Source organism: Aquarana catesbeiana, linkage group LG05 (assembly GCF_042186555.1).
Source record: "Aquarana catesbeiana isolate 2022-GZ linkage group LG05, ASM4218655v1, whole genome shotgun sequence".
NCBI classification, from domain to species: domain Eukaryota; kingdom Metazoa; phylum Chordata; class Amphibia; order Anura; family Ranidae; genus Aquarana; species Aquarana catesbeiana.
Window position 1 is genome coordinate 608,164,276 of NC_133328.1, and position 19,959 is coordinate 608,184,234.

General features: G+C 43.9%; 1 protein-coding gene across 1 annotated transcript; it reads left to right on the forward strand.

The window, feature by feature from the left end:
• Positions 1-1,956: 1,956 nt before the first annotated feature.
• Positions 1,957-19,262, forward strand: LOC141146166 (protein FAM91A1-like). The gene is made up of 8 exons (XM_073632906.1): positions 1,957-2,090; positions 3,790-3,903; positions 6,369-6,441; positions 9,213-9,365; positions 13,755-13,859; positions 15,188-15,311; positions 15,510-15,579; positions 18,408-19,262. The coding sequence occupies exons 2-8, from the start codon at positions 3,862-3,864 to the stop codon at positions 18,597-18,599; spliced, it is 759 nt and encodes a 252-aa protein (XP_073489007.1). The 5' UTR covers positions 1,957-2,090; positions 3,790-3,861; the 3' UTR covers positions 18,600-19,262.
• The last annotated feature ends 697 nt before the right edge of the window (positions 19,263-19,959 follow it).

Sequence of the window (19,959 nt, forward strand, 5' to 3'; positions counted from 1 at the left end):
CTATATTCATTTTTCACTTCCTCCTCCCTGGCCGTGGCCCATCGCATCATTTCCTGTTTGCAATGCCTTCTGGGAAGGGGCGGCAACTTCCTCTGACCATGCCGTTGCTATGGAAACCTGACCTGAAACCTATTACACTGCTTGTGCTGCACTGAGCATGTGCGAGATCTGCAAGGATGAGATCCAGGAAGAAACACAGTCTGGCTTCAGATGCCCACATTTAAGATGGCTACGGCCTGCTGTAAGTTTATAAAGTAAAAAACTACTGCTATAAACTAACAAAACAGACCTTAGTTTACAGACTAACTTTAGTAGAACACATTAAACTTGTGTATTATAGGGGTATTTTTATTTAAAAAGTATCATTTCGGCCGGAACACCACTTTAAGATTGTGAGGAGGGTTGAATCGAGATCGCAATTTTTTTTATGAAGTTTTAATCGTGCAATTCTAGGCGGTATTGAAAATGAATGGCACCTGAACAAGCATGGTGCAATTTGTCAGTTTTGCAGAGCGTTTCAAGATCATGGGCAGAATTGCGCAGATTCCGCCCATGATGTCCAATGCCCAAGTGGGGCCTTAGATTGAAGCCAAGCAGTTCAATTTTGGTTTCATCAGACCAGAAAATCTTTAGGTCCTTTAAGTCTTTTTTTGTAAACTCCAAGCGGGCTTTCATCTTTTTTTGCACCGAGGAGAAGCTTCCATCTAGCCACTCTGCCATAAGCCCAGATCGGTGGAGGGCTACAGTGATGGTTGTCCTTGTGGAACTTTTCCCATCTCCACACAGGATCTCTGGAGCTCAGTCAGAGTGACTATTAGGTTCTTGGTCACCTCTCTTACTAAGGCCCTTCTCCCCTGATTGCTCAGTTTGGCCGGGCGGTCAGCTCGTTGAAGAGTTGTGGTTGTGCCAAACTTCTTCCATTTGAGAACTATGGAGGCCACTATGCTCGTGGGAACCTTCAGTGCAACAGAAATTTTGTGTAACCTTCCCCAGATCTGTGCCTTGCAAAAATCCTGTCTCTGACCTCTGCAGGCCGTTCATTTTGACCTCATGGCTTTTGCTCTGATACAGTATGCATTGTCAGCTGTGAGGCCTTTTATAGGGAGGTGTGTGCCTTTCCAAATCATGTCAAATCAATTTGATTTACCACAGGTGGACTCCAATCAAGGTGTAGAAACATCTCAGCAACCATCAAGAGGAATGGGAGGCACCTGAGCTAAATTTCAAGTGTTGTTGCAAAGGATCTGAATACTTATGCCAATGTGATAGGGCCCCACACTGCTCTGCAGCATATGCGATTTTACTGTGTTTCAGATGCATTTCCTGTGCGTTTTTGGGTTGCCTGCACCTGTGAAAGATGGACATGACTCAGAAATGCACCAAAAACTTAAATAGCAGGTGCGTTTTACAGCAATTTCCATTCATTTCAATGGCAAGCTACAAAACCCACACCAAAGATGCAGCATGCAGGACCTTTAAAAACGCACCGCACCTGTAACACAGTGGTGTGAAGAGTACCAGAGGATTTAAAGGGTAGCATTTTTCTTGCAGAGTAAAAACGTATATGTGTGAAAGGGCCCATGTTTCAGTTTTTCCTTTTTCATACATTCACAGACATTTCTAAAATTCTTTTTTTCCCTTTTTCATTGTGGGGTACTGTGTGTAGATTAATGAAAGGAAAAAAATGAATTTAAACATCGCAAAATTGAAAAAAGTGAAAGGGGTCTGAATACTTTATGAATGCACTGTGTGTGTATTTATTTATGTCCCTCTCCCTCTCCCTCTCCCTCTCCCTCTCCCTCTCCCTCTCCCTCTCCCTCTCCCTCTCTCTCTCTCTCTCTATATATATATATATATATATATATATATATATATATACAAATATAGGTATAGATAGTTTATTTGCATTCATTCCAGGTCAAATGTAAGTGTGAAGGTGTTGTTTTCTTTTATAGCACATCGGTCCTGCCATCCCAGAAGTGAGTTCCATATGGTTCAAGCTCTACATTTACCACATTTCTGGATATGGACCCCCATCTCTCTTGCTGTCAAAGGGAACCAGACTCCGGAAATTGCCTGATGCTTTCCTAGTAAGTACTTTATTTCCAGGTACAGGTCTGATAACAATTAACCGCTTGCTGCCCAACCACAGTACATTTACTGCGGCAGGGCGGTACAGGCAGGCTGGATTACATACATATATATCATCCAGCCTGTTCCGGGATAGAGGCGCGCCTGCTGCTAATCCATGGGGTCACTGGCTACAACGGGATTTGGTCAGCAGGTCCTGGGCAATGATTTATGGCTGAGACCTGCTGATCGGCTGTAGCCAATTACAGTACAGAGTCCTGTGCTTACAAACACATAGGGCTCTGTACATAGATCAGCGATCTGGCTGTTTCATCTCCTTACAAAGCAGGATAGAAAAAAGCAGTCAGATCTGTTAGTAAAAGCAGCACATATTACACTTGTTTGGAACACAGTTAACCCCTTGATTGCCCCTAGATGTTAACCCCTTAGCAGCTAGTGTCATTAGTACAGTGACAGTGTACAGTATTATGTCTGATAACTGTATTCGTGTCACTATTGATGTCAGTGTACCTCCCAGCAAGGGTCTGTTAGTGCAAGATGGCCCACCACACTATCACAGTCACACTATAAGTTGCTGGTCACCACCATTACCAGTATAGCATCTATAGCTGCATAAATTCCAGTATATATATCATAGTTTGTAGACACTATATCTTTCACACAAACCATTAATGTACACTTATTGGGGTTTATATTTTTTCACCAAAGACATGGAGCAGAGTACATTTTGGCCTAAATTTATGAAGAAATTTGATTGAGAACTTACAGTTTAGTGGGAAGAGAAAAGACCACTTCTCCGCCCTTTCACCACCCATTCTGCGATGCACACCGGACATTGTGAATTTTTAGCCTGGGTTCACACTGTAGCGATGCAGGAACCAGCGTGATTCCAGTGCCGGTTCACATCTCTCCCGCAGACAGTTCACACTGCCCTTTGCAAACTGCTACGGGTGTCAATACAATGTTAATGACACCCCCCAGAACAGTTCACAGATCGCAGTGTAAACCATGGATCCGGACAGGAATCAGATCACATGGGTGAGAACACCCATGCGATCCGATTCTAGTGTGGGGGGGGGGAGTCCCTTCACCTTTTTTGTGCAAATCCAATGCGAGTTCAGCCATACAACTGTATGGCCGAACTCGCATTGCACAGACATTGCATGCGATCGGTACCGCAGTGCACATATCATACTTACCTCCACTGTGTAGCTCGTTTTGCACAGAGTGGCCCCGAACCTGTTCTTCTGGGGTCCCCGGGCGGCTCCTCCCCACATCTGATAACCCCCTCAGAGAAGCACTTCCCAGAGGGTGCACTCCTGAGTCCAGCATTCGGCGTCCATAAAGGCCGAATGCACGAATCGGCCCCGGCGCTCACGTTATTGGATTTGATTGACAGCAGCGGGAGCCAATGGCTGCGCTGCTATCAATCTATCCAATCAAGAGCTGAGAACCCAGGGCAGAGAGACAACGCGTCCCTGCTGGGTCAAGTTCGAGGGTTCAGGTAAGTAAGTAAAAGGCGGGGGGGGGGGGGGGCAAAAACACAAAGGTTTACAGCCCCTTTAATATTGGCTATAGAACTGCATTATTTGTGTGTTTTTAACACCTGCCTGGTGTTCAGCATTAAAGTAAACCATCCTAATATTGTAAACACAGCGCTGCTTGTTTAGTAACACTGATCAGTTGTTCCTTTCATAGGCCTATGACCGGTTATTGATTACATCATGGGGTCATGATCCAGGAGTCGTTCCAACATCCAATGTACTAGTTATGCTGAACGATGCATTGACTCATTCCGCTGTCCTTATTCAGGTAAGTCTGGTTTGGTTCTGGTGAAACGTGTCTTCCTGCAACTGTTAGTTATGAACTGCTTTCCAAAATGTCTTTTTTCTTTTAGGATTTTTGAAAGCTGCGTTTTCTGTTTAGTAGAGTCTTACTGCTTCTCCATCAGTGTGTGCTTCGCAGTCATGTCACTGACTAGAACCGATAAACACTCTGTGGCTGAAATTTTATTTCAGCAGTTATTGGTCAAGAAGTAATAGTGATGACAAATAATCACCTATAGATATGAATGGTATCTCTGCGCAGTTTCTTCTGTAGTTCAGGTTTTTGTCTTTGTCACTCATTCAGCAAGGATGCAGATAGTGCTTACCTACAGATACATATAGAGACACTGAATTTCTATATGTAATACATATAAGGTACAGATGTAAAGCCATCTATAGATTGATTGAATCTTGACCGATTCAGCAGGGACCAGCCAAGATTTAATCCATCTATGGGCAGGCTGGTTGTACTGAAGTCGATCCATTGTTTGGCTTCAGTACAACCAGCCTGTTGTGTTTTACTGCATACCATTACTGCTGGCGGCTATAACTGCCGGCAGTAATCATTGTGTTTGTCCGGCAGGGAACATTGTGTCCCCGCCGGCAGAACACAATTGTGCTGCGAGTAATAGGAAACCTAAGGCAAGCCATACATAATGTGATATTCTTTCCTGTGAAATCGATTGATTCCTCCATCGACACATTCAGCGTTGATGGTAGGGTTGCCACCTTTTCTTCAAGTCAAACCCGAACACTTTAGCAGTGCACAGCAATTTTGTTTTGTAGTATAAAGTTTACATATATTTTGCTATTAAATAAAATTTCTAATCATATGAAGTTAATAACAAGAGTCCCCCTCTACTCCAGAGTTCCCCTTTTACATTTGAACTCGCAGAGTTCCCTTTCACTGTAAGGGGGGACTCTGCAGACTCTGATGTAAGGGAGAACACTGGAGACTCTGACATAAGGGATGCTCTGGGAACCCTGATTTAAGAGGGAACACTGAGAACTCTGATGTACGGAGAGGACTCTGATTGAAGGGGGAACACCTGTGGCCTCTGGTGTAAAGAGGAACTCTAAAGTAAGGGGTGCTCTCACTGCTCTGAGAGTCCTGATTCACCTCAGTGTACTCACTCAGAGGCAGGAGAGAGAAGGGGAGACTTCAGTCACAGACAGGGTTGGATGGTGAGCTCACTCACCCCTTGGCAGTCAGCACCTCTCATCTAGATGTATCTGAGGCTGCTGGACTTCAAATTTCCAGCCCCCACTTTCGTTTTCTAAGGAGCGTGGGCAGACACAAAGGGGTAGGTCCTAGAGAAAGGGGTGCAGATCGAGCCCTCTCTCCTCTCCCATCTGTGTGTGTGTGTGGGGGGGATTGTTAATGCTGGCTTTGGGCAGCATGAAAGAGAGTGTAACAGACACTCTCAGCTTAGACAACTGCAGCCAGCAATCCTGCTGGGAAGCCATAGCCCAGTGAATAATGTGTCCAGGTTTCAAACAGTCTGAAACCCGGACGCATGATTCCAAACCCGAACTGTCTGGGTAAATCCCGGACAGGTAGCAACCCTAGTTGATTGGGGAATCAAGCGATTTTGCAGGGAAAAAAAAAACACGTTGTGTATGGCTTGCCGTAGGTTTCCTATTACTAGTGCCCAAAAGCAGGTATATCCAAATTCCACCCACAGACTGTCCATAGACAGTATGAGGTTGATTTACTAAAACTGGAGTGCCAAATCTCGTGCCGCTCTGCATAGAAACCAATCAGCTTCAAGTTTTTTTGTTTTTTTTATCAAAGCTTAATTGAACAAGCTGACGTTAGAAGCTGATTGGATATTATGCAGAGCTGCACCAGATTTTGCACTCTCCTGTTTTAATAAATCAACCCCAATATGTGTCTATATGACGTTTTGGGGTAAATGCTTCAAACTGTATAAATTCTTAAAATAAATAGAGATCATTCAAACATATCAGAAAATAGTAGTTTTTTGTCAGCTTCTCATTTCCAAGGTTTGTTATAGCTCCCCTAGAATGAGGTGTCACCCAGACAGGCTATGCGATGATTTTAATATCCATAAGTTTGGGCTCTGCTGTCTGCATTAATTTTTATATTCTTCCCTAGTATCCTCAAAATACTTCTTTAGGCCGGGTTCACACTGGAACCGGCTGCGGATCGCACAGGAGCGCTGTGCTCCCTGTTCCCTGTTTGAGGAACGAATCTATGCCTGAATTCTGCCCTCAAACGGAGCCAAACAAACGGAGCCAAAGACGCACAGCGTTTCTGTGCAGTGCGCTCCATAGCCGCATAGGGAGTCAGTCACATTCTCCTGCTATGCAAATTGGATGTTGAGGAAACCTCATCTGATTCACATAGGTGTGAACCCAGCCTTAAAAATTGTGATGACATTTTGTAGCCACCAGGAGGCGCTCACATTCTTATTTCTTCCTCCACAGGGTCATGGCATACATGGAATGGGAGAGACTGCACATGTTCCTTTTCCATTTGATGAAGCAGAACTACAAGGAGGTAATTTTATGAGAACATCTCATCTCATGGAATCATAAAGTATATCTAAAGCTAAAACATTTTTTTTAGTAGTTTTGGAATAAGTATTAAATGGTTAAAAGCATTGTCATATATTTTTAGCCGTTTCTGTCCTTTTGAGGAGATATGTCTTCCTTTTCTGTGCTACAGAGACAACAGAAAATGAGATGAAATCTCTCCATAGTAGGGAAAATGCTCTTGAAATCCTTGTTCTGCGTACAGGCTCTTGTGGTGTCTGCATCCACCCTGAGCCAGTGAGAGCAGGCAGTCTGCATTTAGGGTTGTCCAGCCGCTCCTGCACAGCTGTTAAATTTTGCGATGCGCCTGCGTCCACCTCCATAGTCTTGAGAAGAAGGTGTCACCAGCACACCAGGATCTCCAAAATTGTAATCACATAGTATAAAAAAAATGAATAGAAGCGATGTTTCGGAGCCACGCAGGACCCCTTCATCAGGGACATCACATGCCTGATGAAAGGGTCATGCGTGGCTCTGAAACATCGCTTCTATTTATTTTTTGATACTATGTGATTAAAATTTTGGACCCAATTTTGGAGATCCTGGTGTGCTGGTGACACTTCCTTCTCATGATTGCAGTCGGCTCCAGCCGTTAATCATTTCAGCACCCAATTTAAGATACAGCCATTTGTGCAGGAACGTGTGCGTTGGGAGTATTGCATTGCACCTCCGTAGTCTGCCTGCGTGCAGCTCAAGCCAAAGGCAGCACATATGAACGAGGCCTTAGGGCTCTTTCACACGTCCGTGTACGGAGCCCGCTCTGCTCAGCGGGGGATCGCTCCGTGGATCCCCACTGAGCAGGCAGACGACAGGTCTGTCAGAGCGCCGTTCTCCCCTATGGGGGATCGGATGAAGACGGACCGTAGAGTCCTTCGTCACCCGATCTGATCCGATGACGAATGGAAAAGTAGGTTTTTCCTCTGTTACACTTTTTTGGATCGGAGCGGGTCGGATGTCAGCGGACATGTCACCGCTGACACCCGATGCTCCATAGAGGTCTATGAAGCGTCCGTTCAGGTCCGCCTAAAAAACTGACAGGCGGACCTGAACGGATCGTTCGTGTAAAAGAGGCCTTAGACAGTTGTTGCTTTGATGCTTATCAATTGCATATTTTCAGGAAGAAATTATAAAAAAAAGAATTTTAGTGCAAACGCACAATATAAAACCCAATTTTTTTGGTAAAATTTTAAAGATGGGGTTACGTCAAGTAAATTAATACCAAACATGTCAACTCCTAAAATTGTGTGCACCCATGATATTGCAAAAATCGATAGGATCCAAAAATCTCCATAGGTGATGCTTTAAAAGTTTACATACAGCTGCTCAAATCGCTTTTAATTTACAGGTGGGAGCCGGTTGATCAAACTGATCACAAGCTGCTACTACATCCATGAGCTTGTGTTTAACCCTTCACCCTCTGGTCATACTACATACGTCCAAAGAGCTAAAAGTGGTTAAAGGAGAAGTATGGCTAAAACCCTTTTTGGCCATGCTTGTCTTGTGAGTCACAGGAGTGTACTTAGTTCTGCACTCCAGATTCAGCTGACAGCGGGCTAATGACCATTGTTGGCTGACATCATGGAGCTGGTCCAGGTTCTGCAGGAATACCGACAATTATGTAGGGATCATCCCAGATGCCTGACAGCAGCTCCCGCCCCCTGTACAGCCCGGTGCTTAAGTGAGCACTGTAGGGGCAGTGAACAAAGCGGTGACCAACAGTCACCGCTAGAGTTGTACCAATACCGGCATTAGTATAGGTCCCGGTACCAAGCATTTGCACGAGTACTCGTGCAAATACTCCTGACACCAAAAAACCGATACCTTTGCGGTGCGATTTGAGCCCATAGAAAATGTAAGGGCTCAAATCATACTGCAAAGAATCGCATGCAATTTGTACAGGAATGCAGTGCAATTCCTGTTCCAATCACATGAGATTCCCCCATCACAACTCGCATTAAAGTACATATCTCGTCAAATCCAAATCTGCATAGGGTGTTCCCGGCCCGCCAAAGATAGATAACCATGGGCGCTGGAGGTGCTCACAGGGCTGGAGGAGATGTAGAGGAGGTCCACCCCCACGCTGACATTGCTTCCGCCCTTGAGCATCTCTAGCGCTTGTTGTTATCTGTTATTGGTGGGCCGGGGACACTATGCAGATTTTTATTTGACGAGATATGTACTTTAATGTGAGTTGTTGTAACATTTTTAATAAACTGCCTATTGCTGCACTAGATGGTGCTTCCCTTTCTATACACAGTTCACACATACATGGGAGCAGTGGGGGAAATCGCATGGGATTGGGACAGGAATCACATCTCACATTTGATTCTTTTTAGTGCGATTTGAGCCCATTCATTTTGTACGGGCTCAAATCGCACCACAAAGGTATCGGGGAGTACTTGACTAAAAGTATCCATACTGGTACTCACTGATTAAAAAAAAAAAAAAAAAAAACGGTATCAATGCATCCCTCGTCACTGCTCTGTGCTCAAAGAAGACCTGAGAACTGAGCGATCGGCGGTCTTTGATCTTTCAGTTCTCAGTGTAGAGCCAGCGGGGGACAGATGCAGCATCAGATCGATGATGGAGCCATCTAGGAAATGGCTGGACAGGTGAGTGTTTATTAAAAGTCAGCAGTTGCAGTATTTGTAGCTGCTGACTTTTTTTTTGACTGGAGTTCCTCTTTAAATTTCACAAATTTGCTGTTGATTAAAACTATTTCTTCTTTGTCATCAGACTTCTCCAGCCTCAATATGGGAGCCCATAAAGCCTTAAAGGTCTTGAGGGAAAGGATAGACCTGGAGCACTTCTGTGGATACATTACCATGCTGAACCCCAGGAGCCAACATGTCATCCAGAGGAGACTGAGCGACGCGTCTGATGGGAAAGGTGATCCGTTGGTTTGTTCCTGTGGTTTAAGAGGCTCTCCAGCAAAAACTGAAAGATATCTGCTAAGCACTGTTCACATTTAAAGCCTAGTTGAACTTAAAGAAACAAAATGTTATCCCAGCTCCACTGCCAGTATAATAGTTCATGAACTTTGATTCGGTGCTCTAGCCAGGGCGTTCAGGCCCCACAGGTGCAATTCTTGAATCAGGAAGGCTGGCAACTCGGATGCTCTTGAATAAAAGTACTTTATTTGTTACATGGATACACGGGTACAGGCCAAATACTGACGCGTTTCGGCTATGAAGCCTTCATCCTCATGCTTTGATGAAGGCTTCATAGCCGAAATGTGCCAGCATATAGCCTGTACACATGTATCCATATAACAAATAAAGATATAGTCTGTACACGTGTATCCATGTAACAAATACAGTACTTTTATTCAAGAGTATCTGAGTTGCCAGCCTTCCTGATTCAAGCATTTTACCAGTTGAACTTGGACTAAGGACAGTACAGTGGAACCTTGGTTAACGAGTAACGTGGTTAATGAGCGTTTTGAAAGACGAGCAACTTTTTTTTTTTAAACCCTGACTCAGATTGCGAGCGTTGTCTTGCAAAACGAGCAGAATTCAAGCTAATGTGGTGTGCAGTACCACAATTGGCCAGAGGTGCGGGGGCGCCGGTGACACTCAGAACGGTTCAGAGCCGTTCAGAAATACTCAGAAACACTCGGAAATACTCCACTCCCGAGTGTTTCTGAGCCTTTCTGAGTTCAGCTGAGCTGTCCCTGAGTATTTCCGAGGCTCTCTGGCACCCCCACTTCTGGCCACATGCGATATTGCATACAATAGAAGTCAATGCGGAACTAATTATCTTCGTTTCCATTGACTTCTATGGGGAAACTCGATTTGATATGCGAGTGCTTTGGATTACAAGCATTCTCCTGGAACGGATTATGCTCGTAATCCAAGGTTCCACTGTACTTCATGTTTATAGTCTTGCCTCCAGTCTTCTGTTACAGCACTTGTGCAGAGTGTCCAAATAGGATGGTTCAGTCTAATAAGTAGCAGAGGTAGACCCAGTGCACTCAGTCATCAGCACCATGTAACAGACAGATGCGCCCTTCTCTTCCTTGCATTATATACTAGCCCATTATGCTTTTACTTTGCAGGGAACAAAAGAGGAAGTAAAACTCATCAGGGTTTACTTCCTCTTTAAGAGTCCATTCACACCAGATATGGTAAAACTGTGTTGAGTAGCTTATTCCACCGAGGTCCCACCGCATGGATAAGGCAAAATGCCTTTTTTCGCCTATGTGCCCCATTTACAGCAATGCGTTGTGGTGGTGTGCGGGTACAGTGCACTTATAAAAAGTACTGCATGCGGTGAGAGACAATCCACTACCTCACACTGCATGGTTGACAGTTGAACTTTGAGATGTTTTTGTGAGATCTCAATAAACGTTGTTTAAAAAAAAAGGGGAAACTGCATCACTGTGCTGAGCTCAGCCAGATCTTACTGCACACTAGCTGATGTGCTGCAGTACAGAAGTTGGTGTGAACCAGTACTAAATGTATGTGAAATATAAAGAGTGTTAATGGGAAGTCGTCTACTTTGAGCCGATAGAAAAGTAAAAATTTATGTGATGCCTTTTAAGTGGCTAACCGAATATTTATTTATTATTTATTTATTTCAGGTACTTATATAGCGCCGTCAATTTACGCAGCACTTTACATATATATTATACATTCACATCAGTCCCTACCCTCAAGGAGCTTACAATCTAAGGTTGCAGGTACCCAAATTTGACAGGTACCCGCTCCCACTTCTGTTCCAGTCGCTTAAGCGACTAGAAGCAAAAGCTCTCCCTCCCGAAGTCTTCTGGGACATATGACAGGTCAAAGAAGACTTCAGGGCCAATCACAGACCATAGCGCTGCTCGCGCATGCGCAGTGGGCACCTGGCTGTGAAGCCTCTAGCTGTCACAGCCGGGTGCCCATAGTAGAGATGCCGGTGCCGCTGAGGGAAGACACGGGGAGAACATCGCTGGACCGTGGGACAGGCGAGTGTCTGTTTATTAAAAGTTAGCAGCTACACTTTTTGTAGCTGCAGACTTTGAATAAACAAACAAATGTCTGGAACTCCGCTTTAACCTCTCCTAGAAAAACCCAATAAATATTTAATGGAACAGTTTTACCTGTGGAGTGCAGCTGCTGATGGGCCGTATCTCGTTGGTTAGAGGTGCCATAGACACCAACAGAGAATAGTTCTTATTTAATACTCGGCTGCAGGTTGCTGGGTCCAGACCCAAAAGGCTTTCACATCGCAAGAGGTCCAGTGGTAGGCCTGTTTATACAACAGAAGATCGTTACCATCATCCAAAACTGAAGATCACCATTCATTGCACTATAGTACCAAACAGAGCCTTTAACCTTTTCAATGCCAGAGCTGTGTTTGCGTTTTTTTGCACACGTTTAAAAAAATATTATTTTAGGCCTGAAGATTAGTTAAAACCCTCCAAAAATATCTTCTGAAAGCAGACACCCTGGAGAACAAAACGTTGGTAGTTTCCAATTTTTTATGTCACACGACATTTGTGCAAAGATTTACCAAGTGTAAAATTTCAATCTAAAAAAATACATTAAAATTATTTTTAGGGCACAAAAACACAATATATTGCCACATTTTTGGGTAAATTATAAAAAAAAAAAAAAATGAGGTTGTGCAGAGTAAATAGATGCCCAAAATGTCAACCTATAATTTGTACATGCCTTCCAAATGAACTTCAGTGTCCTATATTTTCCATAGGAGACACATTAAAATTTCCTACAGGTCATCAGTTTAGAGTTAATAGTGAATATTGGCCCTAGAATTTTTGCTCTCACTCCTGCATGCCCAGCAATATGTAACGTGTATCGCAAGCGACAGTTTCATAAGCAGGCACCCCCAGAGGTTGTGTTTACATCTTAGTATGCATGTACGTGGGGGTGGGGCAGGCTAAACATTTTTGGGGGTTTTTAAGTGCTTGGGTATAACTTTTATTTTTGACTCTCACTAAAACATTTATATCACGTAGGGGACAATGTGATTAAGACAGGATGCTTTAATGAGAAATCAGGGGTCTTTTAGACCCATGATATCACACCTGTGCTCCATTAGGTTCTTCTCTGGCTGTGAGGGCCAGGGAAAGTGTCAACAGAAACTGGGAGGTGACATTTAACACGATGCTTCTGGGTTCATCCCAGCTAGGGGAGATTAGCGAATGATTGTTCTCTGGTCTCCCTCTCCTTCAACCAACGACATTCACCATGTGGCTCCCAGGTCTGCAGGTTATACAGTGGGGCCTGGAAAGCATGGTAGGGGGGAAAGGGGAGGGGGCGGAGGGTCACAGAAAGTTATCAGGCAGCTGTACAGCCACCCTATCACTTTCATTAGAAAATCGACAGTCAGCATGTGGAGTGTACACACACTGGTGTAAACCCCCACACCCCCACCATTGTAAGCCATACAGCGGTGGCAGTAAAGGGGTTAATGTTGTGACTGAAATTACCTACAAGGAGGGAAAAAAGTATTTGACCCTCTGCTGATTTTGTACGTTTGCCCATTGACACAGAAATAATCAGTCTATAATTTTAATGGTAGGTGTGACAGGGACCTTAGGGGTTGATTTACTAAAACTGGAGAGTGCGAAATCTGGTGCAGCTCTGCATAGAAACCAATCAGCTTGCAGATTTCTATTTGTCAAAGCTTAATTGAACAAGCTGAAGTTAGAAGCTGATTGGCTACCATGCACAGCTGCACCAGATTTTGCACTCTCCAGTTTTAGTAAATAAGCCCCTCTTCTTTGTTTGTTTTTTCTTATGCCAAATGGTAATTTACAATGGGGTTAATGCGAGACAACCCTTTGCCTTGCAGTTGCAGCGTGGCTTCATTGACTTGAATGGCTTAGTTTTGACAAGCGGTGCTGCCTGTCAACTCGATGCACTGCGTTATATTTGTCTCGGTTGCAATGCAAAGCACCATGGCGTGTGAACAGCCTCCTTTTGGCAGTATTTTACACTTTGGGTTGGCAGTCGGCAGTAAAACCACGACTCAGCTGCGTGTTTTATCTATCCTCTCCCCCCCTTCAGGCTGCTCGTGAGAAAGAGGCCTTTGTGTTTTGTGGGGGAAAAAAAAAAAAGTTTGTGTGTTGATTGGTCCACCCATTTGCATCCCATTCGTAATACATGTACAACTAGCCTAAGGCTCTGATCTACTTCCTGATGACTCGTTAAAAGGGGAACTGTAATTCTGGTCAATGTTATTGCCTTTTTCTTTTTCTTTTTTTTTTTTTTTACAGTTTATAGAGTGATTTCTCATATTGTTCTTCTTGCTATTCTCTGTCTAATACAGATGAATCTGGCCTGGCGCTGGGCCCTGATGTTAATGGTAGCACAGAATCATTTGAGCTTGTTGTAGAAGAAGCAGCTGTAGACTTGGGACAGAAGGCCATTGATGGTAAATATGAGTGGATCAAAAACACTTTATTTATGAGTCCTACATAAAATGTGAGTCTTGTGTGACCGTAAAGCTGCACATATATAGGCAGTTTTGGGCCCTTGACACCCCTCCAGCATGACTTTAGGAGATCCAGCCTATAACAGATTTGCCAAATATGAGGGAACTATAGCAAGCACACGCAACACACATTTTACATTGTACAAAAGAATCTTTTTAATTTGAGTGGATACATTTTACAGAGTAAGGGTCGGTTCACACTACAACGACTTGGGATCCGACTTGTAAGCCCTCAAGTCGCCCCAAGTCGCTTTACTTTGAGATTTGCATTATAGTCAATGAGAGCATCTTAATTTACACTACTGAAGTCGCTCCGACTTCAGTAAAGGTTCCTGTACTACTTCAATCCGACTTCTAGGCGACCTGTACCCATAGAATTCAATGGAAGTCGCCTCCAAGTTGGATCTCCATCTATATTGAAGCAAGTTTACAGGAAAAGAAATTAGTTTACCCCGGCAAACCCCTCCCTCCCAGAGAGCTGATTATTCTCTGATTGGCCACAGCCAAAGTCACCTGTCCTGGAGGCGACTTGAAGTCACGTTGTAAGTTGCTTAAAGTCGCGCTGAAGTCGCGTTGAAGTCGCCTTGCAAAGTCGCGCTGAAGTCGTGTTGCCCCTGTGTGAATCGAGGCTAAAGCCCCATACACACTAACACAGTTGTGAAGCTACAAATTCTAACAGGCCTTTGCCTCTGGAGTCCTGCCTGTGGCGGTCGGTCTTGCAATGGCTTCATGGGACTTGAAGATCCACAATAGCTGAAATCCTGAGGTTGCCTAACCCTAGACAAAACACGCATTATATCCTGAATATACAGATATCTGGAAATTTAACAATAACACCCCTGTTTACTTTTTTGGGGCCAGGCCAGAGCTCAGCTTTTAAGTTTGTTCCATTTTTACTAAAAAAATAACCAAATCATTGACAGCAGGTGGGCCGCATGGAAAACCCACAGACAGGTTTTGCTACCGCCAGACTGACTCCCACTTTGGGGTACCAGACCTTCTACCAACATCTATGTACCTTTGCCTATTTTAAAATATCATGACTCGGCCTTTTCGAACAATCTCCCTATATGCTTCGATATTGTTGTTTTTTGTTTTAGTTATTTTAGATGTCCTCCTGACATCGACTTTATGTTATACTACCATGAGATTGTATATTCTTTATGCTCTAATAAAAATCATTTGTAAACAAAGAAAGTAACCAAATCATGTAATATTCTTCCTAACATTTGTGAACAGTGATCATTAATAGACTGCATTCCTTGTAGTACCAGCTGTGGAGTCAGACTGGGTCCCGCTGGAACTGTGCTATGGAATCCCTCTGTTCGGCTCCAGACTCAATCAAACCGTGTGCAAAAAGATTGCTGGTCATGGCCTGTGCAGCAAGGACAGGTAAAGGCCCCACTGCTGTCTACTGTTCACTTATAGTGCGAACCCATAACATAACTTTTTGCTGCTGACTTCTGATGTTGAAATTACCTAGCTTGTCCCATACTGCACATGGGCATCTTTTATTGTGGCACAGTTAAAGAAGCAATGAAGGTTTATGTGGAATAATAGCTTTTTCTTGTGCTCACTGTGTCTCTACAGCCTTCAACATCTCCTCCATTCCAGCCGAAAACTGGCTTTGAAAGTCCTCAGCTTTGTGCAATCACTGCAGGTAAGCTCTTCTATTCTCTTCATCATCAAATATTTAGCGTTTACCATCCTTTCTCTTCTCCTAGACACAGGACTGTAGCATAGCTAGAACTCCAGTAAACTCTAGTGATACCTAAATTGGTAATGGAGTATAAAACTTGTTGACCTTTCAGGTGACTTCTGATCTTCTTTAGCTCTGGTTCACATTGCAAATCGCATGTCAAATCGTCAACAATTGCCGGCAGTGGCACCGTGCTAATTGGGGCGATGCTTTCAAAAAGTAGTTTCTATACTACTTTTTTGCGATTTCAGGGTGCGTTTTCCATTGACATCTGTGCAAACACCCGCACAGATGTCTGTAAAATCGTTGCCGAATTTGGGACTGACATGCATTCATTCCCACAGCTCAGTGTGAACCAGGGCTTAAGGCCAGTTCACAAACACTGGATTTTACCGTGCCGATTCTGGGCCACTGTGCCTTGTGCCTTTTAAAGGGCTCGGTTTCCTTTTTATTTTTAACAGTGTGAAATTTTAATTAATTTTGTATGCATCTGAGCTGCAGCGCATAGAAACACACACATGGAGCTGTGGTGTGGGAAGGAAAAATGCTGTCATGTTGCAGATTACCGCAACACAGCTCAGCCAAAGGCTGCATTTAAGTGTGAACAGGGCACATAGAAAACAATTCCCCTTGTGGAGATTGGTGGTTTTCTCCTACAGGAAACTGCTGATCTTCATATATGTGTAAACAAGCCTTTAGGGCCAGTTCACACCAGAACGCAGTGTGAGAAACTCGTGTTCTGTGTGCGTTTTCCTGCACTGCATTCAAAATGCATTGCAGGTGCAATATTAAGTTAAAGGCTCCCCAGATGCAGGTCACAAACGCAATGCGCTTGTGATTGCATGGTACAGAAGTACCATGTGATGCGGTTGCAGTGAGTTTCCAAAAGTAGTGTATGCACACTGCTTTTGGTGCGGTGCAATTTCGGCCTATTCAAAATGAACGGGTTGAAATCACACCACACAGAATTCTATGTTAATACTAATGGGAACCGGCCCTTAACCACTTGCCACCCAAGCCAATTCTGACACTTCTCTCCTACATGTAAAAATCATATATATAATATTAGCAGAGACCCTAGGAAAAAAATGGTTGTCCTTGCAATTTTTCAAACACAGTTGTTTTGGAAAAAATACACAAATACATCAAATGACGGAGGAGCGGTGCGGCTCTCGTACTGGGTGGAGGGAATATGGCCATATGTCGCCCCAGAACCGCTGCTCTTGCGCACCCGTGGACATGGCGCATCCCCGATCTCTTTAACCATGTGATTGGCTGTGTCCAAATACAGCCAGTCACATGTAAATGCAGAAGTGCCGATAATTGGCTCTCATCAACTCACACTGACAGAGTGTGTGGCGAGTAAATCCGATCAGCGACATCTCCTCGCAGGGGACACCTGGACAGGTAATCAGGGCACTGATCATCAGAGCCCTGATTACAGTAAAGTCCCCCAGTGCCACCAATGATTGTCCATCAGTGACCCCAATCAGTGCTGCATATCCGTGCCCATCAGTGTGGCATTAGTGCCACCTCATCAGTGCAGCCTATCAGTGCAGCCTCATCAGCGCACATCTGTAACTGTTTTTTCTCTTTCGTTCATTTACAGACACCGTGCTCCATTATTCGGAACCATAGGGTTATATCGCCCCATACAGGAGTAGGACACTAGGCAGAAAAAAGACTTGGCTACGCCTGTGGGAAGTTCTAGGTGATATACACCCCCCTCTCTGAATAATGGAGTTTGTCAATGAACGAAAGAGAAAATGGGATTTTTGACTTACCAGTAAAAAAACATTTCTCTGAGTTCATTGACAGACACAGCACCCACCCCTCTAAGGAGTTTTGATGCTTCTGACACTGCTTGTTACTAAACTGAAGGCCTATAGCAGAGAGGGGGGTGAATATCACCTAGGACTGCCCATAGGTGTAGCCAAGTATTTTTTCTGAATTTTACGGTAAGTCAAAAATCCAATTTCCAAGCCGCTAAATCGATGGGTTTAGTTCTCCTTTTAAGGACCGATACAGAGGCTTATAGAGCAGTCCAAGTTTACCTCTCAGTGGAAAACAGTAGCGGCCCGTGCATTAGGGATGCACTCTGCACCACCCCTCCTATCCATGCATCCGGCCCCCTGATCTACATACAGGGCACCAGACCGTGGATTCCAATAGCGGGGGGGTTGAGGCATGTGATCAGAGCGTAATCAGAAGCTCTAATAGGCTTCAAAAAAGGGTGGGCTCAGGGAGCAGAACACTGTGCTCCGATCCCACCCAGTTGTGTGACAATCGCAAATGAATATTTGTTATTCTCACACTAATCCTCCTCCCGGGCAATCAGGAAGCGGGTCGTGAGACCAGTCACCCGATTGGCTGAAAGGACAGGCGATCCTATTGGATGCCTAACGCCTAGGAGGAGAGAGGAGATGCACGGCGAAAGCCACCGTGATGAAGGAGAGGACACAGGAGCCGCCGCCTGTCATCCGCCACCTAGATGGGGTAAGTGCTGGACCGATTGGCAGACAGCACTGGAACTATAGCATTAGCTATGATGTCAGCGCTCAGTAAAAATTTTAGTTAAAAAATTAAAGAGATAAGTCCACGAGGTGGCATGCACCTTATTGGACTTGACCCTTTAGTAATCCAGCACATTGTACAAAGTGACTGAATTTCTGGAGTTCAACTTTAAAGTGAAAATCTATCCCATGGTTGACTGGACCTGCTGACCAGATTTGACAGCTTATCAGTTGTGCACTTACAACTGGACTGAATCTGTTGTTCACTTTTCATAGGAAAGCGGATCTGCCATGGAGTATACCTCAGAGACTGGAACATCAACCCTGATGGGACAACCAGGCCTGACAGAGGCTGGAGTACCACTGCCTTCCAAGAACTTAATCTTTCAAGATGTCCTCCTCTCTGAGTGGAATGGGCGAGCCCGGGTCTCCAATCACCACGTGCACATGCCAAACAAGCAGGCCTGACGGCGATCAAGAACTCAGCCATCTTGTCAAACCTTTGCCCTGTTGGTGTTTGTATTTATTGCTGCTGTGTAGGTTATGTCTTTAGCAGCGTGACTCTAGAGTCAGTGGCTGGTCACTCTTTGTCCCGTGGCACGTCCCACAATTCTTCTACATTCCTAGGATGCTTTTTGTAGAATTGGAATCATTTCTAGGCCCAGTAAGAGTGCATCAAGTTATGACTAAACGTCTTACAACCACTTGTGAATGCCACTTATCCACGGACCAAACTTTTTTTTTGTTGTTTTTCATAAAGCCCGCTGGGCCTTGTAGTTCTACCAGAGCCACCGAATAGCTAAATCTGTCGTAAACTAAGATTTTGTTAAAATTCAAATTTATGGTTATTTATTAAAAACCCTTTCAACAAAAGTTTATCTATTCAAGCCATTCAAAAGCATTGATCCCGATAATAAGATTTTTAACATTTGAAGGAAATTGACAGTTTATGTTTAATGATATTTTGTAAATTTATTACAATGATTGTGAAGTATTCTCCTCAAAATGGTTACATGTACATTTTAGTCACTTTCCAATTAATAGATGTTCGCAATTTAAAAAAAAAAATACACAAAAGGCATGAACTTTTTGTCAAATAATACTGTAAATCTGAAAGGTAAGCCATTGAATAGTTTATTAAATTTCTCCTGTACAAAGGATGGTTTGTTTTTGTGTGTGTTACTTCTTATATAATAGAAAAGAAAGAGGGCGCACCAACCTAGTGCATTACCACTGATAAACTTTAATGCAGCATAAAAACAGTAAAAATTATACTCACAAACGAGCTAGCAATGCCCGCTTAGGCTCTGAAGAAAGGGGTGCTCCCCCGAAACGCGTAAGCCATCAGCCATTTGCGCTGGTCTTATCCTCTCGGCAACAGGTCCTGGGGTGTCGATCCACAGAAACAGCGCTTTTGCGCCCTTTTGAAAGCTATTTATACTAGCTCGTTTGTGAGTATAATTTTTACTGTTTTTATGCTGCATTAAAGTTTATCAGTGGTAATGCACTAGGTTGGTGCGCCCTCTTTCTTTTCTGTTTTTTTTAGCTTGAATACCCATTGTTCAAATGAGGGCTGCAAGACGCTAGGCATTACTTCTATAGGTGGCTGCACCACATATCCAGTTCATGGACACCTGAGCGCAGGAGAGGTCTTTTTTTCTTGTGTACTTCTTATATAATGACATTTAACCGTTGCCACTGGCGTCACACATATACAGTGCCTTGCAAAAGTATTCACCCCCTTGGCTTTTTACCTATTTTGTTACATTACAGCCTTTAATTCAATGTTTTTTTAATCTGAATTATATGTGATGGATCAGAACACAAT